This window comes from Macrobrachium nipponense, chromosome 26, assembly GCF_015104395.2.
Source record: "Macrobrachium nipponense isolate FS-2020 chromosome 26, ASM1510439v2, whole genome shotgun sequence".
In the NCBI taxonomy this organism is placed as follows: domain Eukaryota; kingdom Metazoa; phylum Arthropoda; class Malacostraca; order Decapoda; family Palaemonidae; genus Macrobrachium; species Macrobrachium nipponense.
The window spans coordinates 62393292-62406643 of record NC_087215.1 but is presented as its reverse complement, the minus strand read 5'-3'; the positions used below and the strand labels follow the sequence as shown (position 1 = coordinate 62406643).

At 34.9% G+C, this 13352-nt stretch overlaps 2 protein-coding genes across 2 annotated transcripts in view; one reads left to right on the top strand and one right to left on the bottom strand.

The window, feature by feature from the left end:
• Positions 1-13352, top strand: part of LOC135200334 (large ribosomal subunit protein eL22-like) — a 182782-nt gene that overhangs the window by 120965 nt on the left and 48465 nt on the right. The gene's annotated exons all lie outside the window — the stretch shown is intronic.
• LOC135200335 (synaptobrevin-1-like) overlaps positions 1-13352 on the bottom strand; it is an 84648-nt gene that overhangs the window by 37759 nt on the left and 33537 nt on the right. Inside the window, 1 exon segment of the mRNA XM_064228905.1 lies at positions 7782-7860. Coding sequence (XP_064084975.1) covers positions 7782-7860 — 79 coding nt within the window.

Genomic DNA, 13352 nt, shown 5'->3' with positions numbered 1-13352 from the left:
AAAAATCTTGAAACTCACATTAAATTGCAAATGACTGCTCTGTACTGTACAAAAAATCAGAAATTAGCTCTAAACTACTTTTGCTTCTATAGTTTAACTTTGCTTGTGCAATAAAATACAGCACTGCATCACAAGAAAAATCAAAACTTCCCTGAATTTAAAGCTACAGTACTTACTTGACCTGTGTGTTTTCTACATGCACAAAAGTGAAGATAGTCATGCACATGAAAGAACCATTAAATATAGTGCTTTTTTATCACTGACTGTCCTGCTATTGCATACACCACTGCATTTCGTCCTACTAGTGCTGGTGCGCCGTGTCCTTTTGCTTTTACCTTCCTACTCTAAGAAAAAACTGAGCATCTGTCGACTAATGTTAATTACTGTCATGCACACACTTATGACTCCGTTTGATTCTAAGATGACTAAAGATTACCCACGTGTGACACCACTGACACTTGGAAAATATTGGCCTTGGGAATGATTGTAAAATGGTAATTTTGCTGTTTGCTAGACCAGGGAGGGAATTCAAAATGTCAAATTTCTAAAATCTGTAATGAATAATGTACAGCTTACAAACTTCCACCTAAAATGTAATAATATTGTCTGAGCTCATTATCAGCAAGGCTTCCAACCACTTGAAATGTTTGCTTTGACCACAGCATTTTGTTAAAAAAAAATCTGTGAAGTTGCATTTCCTAGTTTGCATTACTGTATCATAACAAGCGCCTGTTATTGTATAAAGAAAATAAATATACAATATGCAATATCCAGAATACCAACAGCTTTAACCTACCACTCGATATCTAGACTACAATAATTTGGCAAACCTGAACTTCCTCTGTATTACGGTAAAAGTATTACTACCATTATAGCAAACTAAATATAGAACTACTGACTAACATCCTGTTCTAATATGAAAAATAAAAATCACTAGCCATCACACTGTACATAGTTCATTGAATTTGACATAGGCAAATTAAAAATAATACCTGGAACTTGGTATACCCCAAAGAAAAAGGAAAGAATGAAGGCAGCAGAAGGAATGCAAATGACTTGTCTTCAAGAAAATGAGGAAAAATTTTGTGTATATATGTATGTATACACAACTTCATCAATAACCAATTACCAATAATTCCAAGTTTGTTACTAATCAACATCATTTAGCCATGCTGTTTGGGGAAGTGTGTACTATTCAGAACTGCTACTATCTGCAGAGACCTTAGGATGAAACGAGGAATACATGTAGGTAATGTCTTATTGCAGAGCCTTAGGTATAACAAGTCTCTTGCCACGATTCTATGGAATTCAAAATCACAGCTTTCATGATTCAAGCCATCAGCGTTGTGGGATCCTGTCTTATATATACAGCATCTTCAATTAATGCTATGGCATAAAGAAATATCCCTTCAGTGGGAGGTTCTCCAAGACATGCAAATTATATCCAATAACGGAAACAGTACTGTAATCTTGTTCTGAATACATAAGCATTAAGCCCATTTCACTATTTGTCCTACTATTTTCTAATTACAATGATATTGGAGTCTTAAAAAATTAATAGCAATTTTGAAAAAATTAATATTCAATAATTTACATCTAAAATACATTCCCATTACTTATCGTGCCATTTCACTTGTCACAAAATGTTTCCAAAAGATTCTCCAAAGGGGGAGAATAACAGCAGCAGCCCTGCACAGGCTCAGTGAGACCCAATAGGTCTCAGGTGACAGATCTGTTCATTCTTTTGTATAATTAGGTAACTTATGACAACAGGAATGTAGAGAAATTATTTTGTAAATTTTTTTTCAAGACAAATCAGTTACCTTGGTCTCCAACCTTTATTTCATTTGGAGAGGATTAAAGTTATCAAATCCACACACACACACAACTGAAAGAAGGATTTGGTTGGAGAATAAGAAGTAAGAAAATTCAATCTTTATGTCAAGAACTAAGAAAGGCATCTGAAATGATAGCAAGATATGAAGTTGTAGACTGTATGAAGTAGGTGATGATGTGTACCTCCTCTTGAAATATCTCAACAAGAATAGATACAGCCACATAATATTTGAAAACTCCATCACATGTTCATTGAATCACCCAACTCTGGAAGCAGCAACTAGGAATAAGTTTTGTGTTGGTTTAGGAAGGTCATGTTGAGAGTATATGATAACTGGAGGGAAAGTGAAGCTACCAAAGTTGAGGAAATGTACGTGAAATATGAGTTTTATCCACATCCAAATTTTTAAACATAAACATTATGGTTTTAATGACAAGTTCATGAAGATGACTAATGACTTAAAGTAATGTTCATCTCAAGCAGGTAGACTTCGGATGGTTGTATATCTGTACTCATGCCTTGTGGGGGTTAGCTTTGGGACATATGATTCATGTCTCAGAGGAGGGATCTAGGCTGTTATTAAGTCAGTCATCATCTCCACATTCCTCCTGTGTTTTTACTGCTATGGCACCCTAATGATATAGACTTCAGGCATGCATCCAATGAAAAGAATGATTCCTGATGTACTGTCAACCATGGAATCCTTAGTTCTGCAGAGGTACAGGCACAAAGCTGCGATTTAATAGGCTTATAACACAAGTGATGACAAAAGGAGCATCAAAACTACTGCCTTTCAGGAAAGGACAAATTTTTAATAAATTTATATTTTTCATAGCTAACAAACCTTCGTCTTAACAATAAGATAATCTTCTAGCGCCAGCTGGAAACTGGTTAAAAAAAACTATCAAAGATTGTAAAGCAAGGAATCTGTGGCATCTGGTAACTCATGCTTATATTACTTCACTCAAAATAGCATAATGGTCAATGATTATAAAAATGCATGATGGCCAATGACTCAATGACTCTATATTCAGATGGACCTTGCATAAATGTCATCAGTACAGTAATTCTTCCAAGGTGGGAAGTTTCCCAGTAAGTTTAACAGGGAGAGGAGGTGCAAGATATGAAGGAAAAGAAAGAACGTTGCAGAGACATAACAATTGGTTGTAAACAGGTCTACCATCAAGTGTCCCCAAAAATACACAATACAGTGAAAAGAAAATCTGGTCTCTTCTGGCAAGACTGTCCACAACCATACTGTCCACAACCATTATATTTTCCATAAAAAATGTTGACCCAGTTTTGTGCACGTTTCTATGACAATCTTTACTGTTATGCAACACAGATATCTTGACTCAGTCCACCCAATATTCCAATATCTGAACAGGAACTCTGAGTGGAGAGAAAAAGTTTTGGCGACACCAACCACAGCAGCAGACGGCTCATCTTACATATGGCTAACGAAGATCCTCTGTAGTACTAGCCCTACATCTGAGTTGCTGCTTTGCAAGAAAGATTTCCAGCTCGAAAGAGAAACTGGACCAACTCCAGACATAAAGAGATAAGTCACAATTGTTGAACAGCCACCACTGGACCCAAGGAAAAGGTGTCCAAGGATCTGAGGGCAACATCCTTCCCTTCAGGTAGAAGAAAGAGTGAAAGTGGTTTGATTCAGTCAGGAGCCAGCATTCAAAATCCTATGAAGAGATAAGTTCTTCTAAAATGCCAGGAAGGAATCTAATCCTCTGTAAGCACCTAAATGGTGACAAAAATCCACGATGTGGAGTAAGCTTGCCTAATCACCTCGTCTAGTTAAACAAAAGGGTATTCTAGGACACCTCTATCTTGACCTGCCTTGTGTTAACACAAAGTCTACAACACTTGAACTCTCGTTGACAAGATCCTCAAAACAACGCAGTGCTTTGACAGAATAAAACAGAAACTCTTGAAAGTTACCGACAACAAACTCCACACCTTAAGGGACGGAAAAGGAAGCACAACTGTTATCATGAACTGTGGAAATCTGGGTCTTAGCTATGAATTCTGGAGCAAATTCGAAAGCTACTGACCCCAACCTGTTCCAAGTCTCCATCAAAGCCCAACCTTGAAACTCTCCAACTCTTCCAAGGAAGCCAAATTTTTAATCAAACTTTCGGTCTTAACAATAGGATAATCTTCTTGCGCCAGTAGTAAGCCGGTTAAAACCAAAGATTGTAAAACAAGGAATCTGTGGCATCTGGCAACTTATGTGTAGATGAGGTGGAAACTGGTCACCGACCAGGCTTGGAACCTCGTGACATGTCAGTCTTTCTTTGAGCGCTTTGCAGTTTCCTGTAAGATGATCGACTCATGGGCTCGAAGGAGCTTGAGTGGGACTACCCAGTACCAGAGTAGGGTCCCATATAGGAGGTCTGAGTTTCCTAGGTGAACAAGACAGCTCAAAGCTCTTGAGCCTCATTGAGAATCCTTATGGCGAAGTGATGTCCACATCCTTCAGAGAACTAATCACAAGTCAGCCCTGTAGCGTCTAGCCTGTATCAACAGAATGAACTTCCTCTGTTCTGGCAAATATCCAGATGATCTTGTCTACTGAACAGGAACTCGAGTGGAGAAAAATCCTTTTGATGACACCAACCACAGCAGCAGACAGCTCATCTTGTATATGGCTAATGAAGATCCTCTGAAGTACTAGCTTTACATCTGAGCTGGTAATTCACAAGTAAGATTTCCAGCTCAAAAGAGAAACTGGACAGACACCAGAAATAGAGATACGGATTCTACTGACTGGTGGCATCTCTCCACACAAGATTGGCAAAGAAGGCTGTGCTATGGTGGAATCTTTCTCAGCCACTCAGCTAGGGCCACAAGGAGCTACTAGGGTCAACCTAAGACACAGGAGCCTGACAAAGGGAGTTCCTCTTAATTCACCCCCTTCACCCTCTCCGGATCTGCTCTTGTACTCAAGACCCGTCTTGAGCTCTTGGCCTCAGGGGCATGGAGAGTACAGGACAAAGAACATCACATCAATGTGTTGGAGTTGAAAGCAGCTTTCCTGGGTCTTCAGTGACTCAAGAGAGGGAGGTAGGGTACTCCATCGTTCAACCTGAGAGTAGTAAGGAAAGAACTTGAGCTTACTTCTCTGTAACAAAGAAAAGAATAACGTTGGAAGACACTAGAACCAAATAGTGCTAACCATAAGTAAAGTGTGCAAAATTCCACTGCAAAATACCAGTCATCAGAAATTTGATAAAATACACCTGAAGACTACCCGAAACTCTAAAAAAAAATGAACAAAATGAGAAAACAACCAGTTTTACTTAACTGATTTGAAAAAACTGTTACTTACTGATTATTACTAATCAAAGATACCAGTAGATGGAAATTCAATACAGCTGAATTGTTATCACAGTTCAGATTGTACATGTAATCAAGAGAAAATCACAAAGCTAATATAAATGATGAATAAAGTGAAAAAAAGGAGAGATCAAATTGTAAAACTCATCAATACTACCACTGGTAGTCTGCGCAAAAGACAAACAATGAACAGACTTGTCAGCCAAGACCCAATGGCTCTCACTGCACAAGCACAATAGTACTTGCGTATGCAGTACTGCTATGCCTCTACTTATCTTGGAGAATTTTTTGTTTGGGAACTTTTTTGACAACCAAGGGCACAATAAGTAATGGGTTTCACATAAAAAATATATTGTATTGTACTCCAGAGGTTAAAATGAACGTTATTAATGGATGTAGATGGTTACAATCTATTTGGTAGACAATTTTCTAAATGTTGCTAATAATACTGAACCAAAAATAATTTATCAAAAGAATGCAATGTAACAAGTTTCCTTCAACTGTTTTAAAATGCCATACTTAAAGCTCTGGATGTTTACTTTCCAACTGAGTAAGCTGCTGAAAACATCAAAGAAATGACCAGGCATTTCCATCTAATGTTCTAAAAAATGTCTTTTTGACTGGGTTAGTGCTCAGAACATTTAACTTTTGAATCAGTTGTTGTCCCAGCCTGATTCAAGTTGTATACATGTACTCATGAAAAAATAAAACACAGCAAAAAGCTAAACAACACTGCAGGGGATTCTCTAAATGGTACTCAAGGTAACTCATAATCACATAGTAATTGGATCTTCTAAAAATAGGCAAAGTAAACCTATCAGATTATTTACCTCTCAAACAAAACCTTGGTTTAACTTCATTTTCTAGTTACTGGTCCTCTTTACATACATATAATAAACTTAGTCAAGAGATTACTTAATCTTATTCCAAAGTATTTGCAATTCCCACAACGTTTTTGCCCCTAACTGACCCTATTACCGTACCATAAAATTCCATACCTGTTAACCTAACCAGAATAATATCCTTCTTAAATGGTATAACCAATTTATCAAAGAAAAAACTAGACACCATGAAGGTTACATAAAAGTAATCTAAGACACCACAATGTTTGCAGAGAAATCTTTAAGAGCCAAAGTCCTTATTCGATTATATGATGATCAGTTAACTTTAATATAACCCTTTAAGTTCAGCAATAAATTTACCAAAATTTAGCCTTTCATCTCAAGTTTCATAGTTGTCATATTTAAATATGTATCACCAGTAGTGTTTACCATGAATATTTCAAAAAAAACTTGAACCCCTTCTGACTGCACGTCCCAAAGATGTTAATTACTTAAATTACTTCGGCAACTAAATCAAACAGTGCAAATCTTAAAATGCAAAAAGTGGGGTAGGATAATAAAAATATTAATGCAGAGGAGCAATGTCAAACATATTCTCTACATTAAAATTCTATAACTATACATGAGGATGTACCCTCATCTATTACCAAACAAAAACTTCTCTCATATTGTTCAAAAACTCTACTCAATTTATGAAGATTTATAATGCAAATAACCAAACAAAACTTCTCTCATATTGTTCAAAAACTCTACTCAATTTATGAAGATTTATAATGCAAATAACAAATACTTCTGTGATTATGAACTACCCAAAATGGTGTGTATGTATGTGTAAGTGGGGAAATGTGTCTTCTTCAGCATATGAAGGCTATATAACTAGTGCCATATTCATAGAGAATCTCCTAGATCTAAATCTCAAAAAGTGACACAGGGGCCCCGAAAATTCTATACCTGCACGATCATCAAGCTCTGAGAGTTTCTGATCTCTCTCGAGCACCTTCTCCACGTTCTCTCTCATCAAGCCCACCACCTAAACTTGACAAGACAATATGAATGCTCAGGAGGAAAATATGGTAGAAATACATAAGTTTACAATTTTGGCTTTTTTTTTTTTTCTTGGGAAGGGGTAATGTCAAAAGGAAATGAGAAAAGTACACCTGTTAGGACAGTAGTACATCACACTTACATATGAGTCATATGTACGTAGACAATGCTCTTATTACTGACAGGTTAATACGGAAGCACCTGACAATAACAACTGAAAACATCTAAAAAGAGAAAAGTGAGGTCTGAAATGTTCACAGAAATACATAGGATAGACTAACTTTTGAGCTACTACAACACAATAAGGTTGTTGGGGTAAATTTAGATTATCTAGATCATTCAGCTTTCCATTCCATTTGATAAAATCTTAATCAAACCAATTTCTATTCCTCAATAACCAAAAATTACCCTTACAACCACAAAGAAAAGCTACAAAAGGCATTATTCAGTTAAAAGCTTCATTGCACTCATTAATTCAAACTCTATAAACTAAATTTCCACAACATTCTTCAAAAGTCCTTGTAAAACAATTCTTATTTCAGAATCACTAATATTTTTCTTAATTTGTAAGTTTGCATGTCAACATGCAAACAAACTGTCAAGTTGAGTAATGCCTTTCAACATTCAATGATAAAATAAGAATCAAATTTGGCCAAAATTAGATTGTATTATGTCTAAAGAGAAGAGCAACCAACTCCTGGTACCTGCTCGATCATCCAGTTCAGATAGTTTCTGATCCCTTTCCAGGACTTTTTCCACGTTAGTCCGCATGATGTCGACAACCTAGAATCCATGAAAAAATCCACAACACACGATAACATATCAATAGAGCATGAGATAAAAGCCACCCACAAGAATTTAAATATCCGTAAACCAAAAGTAATCCAATTACTACAAACACATTTTCTTGCAAAAATAAAAGCTTCACATCCAATAACTGTCCCACAAGAGAAAAAAAAATAAGAAGAAAATGCAGTTTCATTCACCATTACTGTAGCCCTGTAAAGTAAGTCAACATTACTCCAAAACCACACACAACTTCTCACCTTACATTTTAGCTTCATCACTAACAGCCAACCCCAACCCCATTTTTTATGAATACAGCAATTTATAATTAAAATTAAAAAAAATTAAAAATTACCTTTGTTGTTTTAAGGGGCAAAGTCATTAGGAAATCTTAGTCACTTCAACTCTTATACCTAAGCACATTCTCTGAAACATGCTTCTAACAAAGAACACTACATTTTAGATCCATCACAATAAGAACTAAAATTTTCTCATGGCTCTACTAAAACAGAAAACTTACATTTATCCCTAACATTTTGTACATTTCTGAAAATGCATGGAAAAATTTTATTTCCTTGTAAATTTTGTTTGTACCCAAAACTATAAATATTCCTCTCATGTTCCTTCTTTATAACTTGAATCTGATATATTTGAATTACCACATTACTTGTACTCCCTCCACTTCTAGAAGGAAACCAGCTAGATGAACATTTGCATTTGAGCAAGCTATTTATTCTGACAGACATACCATAACCTAGCATCCTGATCTTCCAGAAAACCCCAGGAATGCAACTGATTTTTTTTTTCTTGGATTTACTGTTCTAACACAAACATATATAGTCAATCTGCAGAATTTGCAAGGGATAGGGACAGCAACCATCCGCAAATAGTAGCTAAAATCCATGAATACTTAACACCCCTCTAAAAATGCTTATAACTGCCCATTGTAAAGTTTTATCATGAAAAATGTATTTAGTCACAAAAATATGAAAATACAGTAACTATTGAATATCTCTGAAAAATTCTGTGAACAGGTGAATTTTCCGCAACTAATGTCGATATACTCTCCTATGTGAATAGTTGAAGCCGAATCTGGAACCGTGAATAGGCTGGGATTGACTGTATACAGCCAGTCACCAAATTAAAACCAATGCCAGTTCCCAAATCTGTCTTCAAGTCAAAGTTGCATGCAAATTGGATGGATGGATGCATGATATTTAGGGAAAAATCCCAAGCACTGAAACCAAAAACACCATTCAGCGCCGCAATAAAGGGTGAATAAATTTAATTATGGTAAATGAATAACTGAATTTGTGAAAGAAATGATCAATAGAGATGTGACTAATAAATAAAATAAAGATATGAAGTTTAATGAATGGCATAATATATATCAAAAATATGTTTGTCATTAAAAATCTCAACGATGTGATAAAGAAAAAACTAGTACTGTGTATTTCCACGTATAAGAAAATCTTTAGATAAGATGAGGTAAAAACTCAAGGCAAATTTTTATTAATTTATCTCATATCTGTAGTATAGGACGACTTATAAATTACAAAACCAAAATTTTTTTTGGAGAAAATTTATTATTTGCAAAAATTAAACAGTACAACTAAATTTGTAATATCTATGACTTAAACAAAGGTGGTTTTGCTTGTTGTATCCAATTATAGTATACTATTACTATATTAGTATCATATTGTTACTGTATCACAGATAAACATTGTCATGTATATCATTTGCATTTGAAATTATTTACATTCTCAAAATCTCAGTTAATTTGAGTATTATAGATATCTTCATTGCCATTATTTGTTAGAAGAGATATAATTCGGAGATACCTTTTATCGTAAATTAACAAAGTTTGGTTGAAAACATGCACACATTAATTCATTGTAAAAGAAATTTCTCGTTCTCGGCCATAACCTGAAGCTTTAATTTACAAGTATTCTTTCTCGAGATCTCCATTGCATGAGGGATGAACAAAAATGTATTTTATTTTTACTTATGGAAACCACCATTGAGAATCGGCAGGGTTTAACAACCTGACAACATTAACAGAGCTCTAAAAAACACTCGATAAGTTACGGTAAATGACGTTAGCAATCAGCTGTTTCTCAATTCGGTTGTTTATGTCATACGTTTACAATAATCACATCATCCAGAATTCTAAAAACCAGAATTTTTTACTGGAGGAGTATCATTAGTATTACAGGAAGGAGAGAGAGAGAGAGAGAGAGAGAGAGAGAGAGAGAGAGAGAGAGAGAGAGAGAGAGAGAGAGAGAGAGAGAGAGACGAGAGAGAGAGAGAGAGAGAGAGAGAGAGAGCATTGCCTTGGTTAGGTTGTTACACTCATAGATATCCACTTGCAAAGGTCGAATAATAGTTGTATTGAGAATAATGATAATTTTCATAAAACTTGTTTTACTGTAATCAAATTGCATGTATTATTATATTACAATATGTAAATAGAGCTATGATGCATCATTTGCATTCTAGTTTTGATTACAGTCTTAAAATAATCAGCTGATCGCATTTTACCGGTATCACTACTGTCTTAGTTGCCAAATGGAACTTAATTCAGAGATACATTTTTTGTAAATTATCAAAGGTGGGTTTAACAAAGCAGATTCTATATCATGTTTTTCATACAGACATTGCCTAAAAGGGAAACCACTGTTTTGTTTCGTTGCTATTCTTGAACTGCTAATAAAAATACAATAATGAACAATAATTATTGTACACAATTATCGTTCATAAGAGTGAATTGTTCTAAACAGTTACAAACAGCTTTGCTTGCTGCCTCACGTGATGTTCTCTGCATTTTTGTTATAAAAGCATGGGGAATGTGAAAACTGAAAGTGTCATGAAATCATTTTAAAAATGTCATGGTTGGTACCGAAGATGATGTGTATGACATCAACGACAAAGCCGAAGTCGACTTGCCAGAACCGGACTGGATTCCTTATGATGGTGGCAACTGTGATTAATCTTGTGATATGTATGAGAAACTTTTTATAAAAAATCAATATTGTTATCCTAAATGTTATTAATACCGTAATTACACTACCACTGAAGTTTGTATAATGTTACCGAAAGATAAAGGTTGCTGTTAGAGCATCTGTAACTCGATGTTTACATTTTCTTAGCTGGGATCGCATAGATAAGTTTGTTTTATTGATTCAGAATCATTCCTCAAATAGGCTATTTGTTATGAAGATATGCCAATAATATAAAAGGTAAAAATGGTTTTATTACCTTTACTATCATTTATTTCATAATGTGAATTTTCAGGTTAGGCTATACCACCAAGGCTGAGGCTAGCCTACCGATACACATCTTTGAATTCAAGTTTTGATTTTTAGAATTGTAGTATAAGACAACCCCCAATTTTTAGGGATGAATTTTAGGATTTAAAGATTGTCTTATGCGTGGAAATGTTATTAAAATTTTGTATACACTTTAAAAAGATGTGAGCAGAAATATCTGCTTCATCTCCTTAGGTTAAAATATCTGGGCCAACCCTCAGAATGTGCTCCACTGTTAGTATCTTGTCACAGTAAACACAAACTGGTGGGCTGCTTCATTCTAAAATAAACTGAGGGGTTAACTGAGTGCGCCTAATCTTTAATCTCTTTAGAATAACCTCTGTTCATCTGTCAAGCACGAATGATGAAGGCCACAGCAGTGTATTTTTCCTAATATTTTTATACTTACTACTATTGGCAAGAAGAGAAATCCACCTTTCTTGTCATTTACTTAAATCATAAGACCTAATAGTACCTTTTAGGTCTGTATAAGGCAATTTTCTGGAAGTGGTTTCTGGTACAGAACTAGCAGCTTTCGCTTCCGTCTTCAGAAAGAGACTGATTTATGCCGACAATATATGTGAAAAGCAACTCCTAAACTTTTTGAATCAATAGATGAAAACTTTGAATTTTCTAACAGCTTCTAAAGTGCTTTTAGAATCTGACTATGTACATATATGACAAAATTAGTGTCACTACTTTGAAAAACTAAATCTAGGGCAGAGACTACGGTTGCTAATTCAGCAGTAAATGTTGATGCAGTCACGTAATTTAGCTGTATATGATGTATCACCAAGGATAACAGCACACTATCCGACTTTGATCCATCTGTATAGATCTTCATATAATTAGCATGGGTAACGTAATGCTCTTTTTCTTTTTTCTTTTTTTTTTTTATAAAAATTCAATCATTGATACAATGATCCCAGTCATAAGAGAAACACTGGGCAATAAACTTTCCAATGGCTCTTACCTAAGAAATGACTACCTCTTACAACAACAAAGGTTACCTTTAAGTTTAATCCCTTACAGACCCCAATACCCCAATACACTTATCAAACTCACTATTTAAAAAACACTTTGCATTCCAACCTAAATAACTGTTACCTTGTGGTCTACTCAACAAACACAAAAGCATTTAAACATTACTATATAATTTTAATCACAGGTACAATTTGTATCTAAAACCAAGTGCCACCATAATGTGAAGCCCTATGCTAAACAATGAATCCTTTACTGAAGATAATCCTTAAAACCTGGTTATGTACCATAAGATGCTGTAAGCAAAAACCAAGATGAAAAAGTATAGTACAGTAATACTAATTCCCAATAAACCTGCATAAACTGCAAGCATCAAATTCAGTCTTTTAATAAACTTGATGCATTTTTAGTAGTTAGTAGTAAGCATTCACTGTAAGCTAATGATGTTAGACAGAAGCACACCCTTTCAAATTTTCCCAACTGCAGGCACAAATCTACAAACATTATCATCCTTTAAGCAATTTCTTCCCTCTCTCACCTGCTCTTCCATCTAGTTCACTCAGTATTTGATCACGTTCCAATACTCTCTCCACGTTGACTCGCATTATTCCCATAACCTGTTATACCAAACAAAATGCAAGCGGTGCAATGAAAATAAAAAAGAGAAAACAGAGGTACTTACATACTAAACAGCAAACCTAAAGACACTTCGCTTACACAATTTCTTATGATAATAAACCATCAACTTAAGAATTAAAACCTCTTAAATCCTCAGATCTAAATGCTTCAGAGAGGGATATTACTCCAGGTATATATCAACTACCTTTATAAGCTAAACACTGAACACTGATAACAGAAAACATTAAACTGCAGAGATTACAATCCGTTCATATATACGTAATCTTTCCTTTGTTACTTTAGGTTTTAATAAATTAAAAGATGAGAAACTGTGAGAACTTTGAAACCCAAATGAGCAGTAAATATGAACTGCCTGAAGTTTAGTTGTGTTACATGTTTTTAGTAGTATTCAAGTTGTGTTGCATATACAATACACTATTTGGAAATACATACATGCTCATCAAAACAGGAAACCTTAACAAACAGGTTAATATTCACACACTTCACTTCACTACACATATTATTTGCATATACTTGCACATTCCTTTCACTAATTCTCTATCTACCTGATATATCAAACTC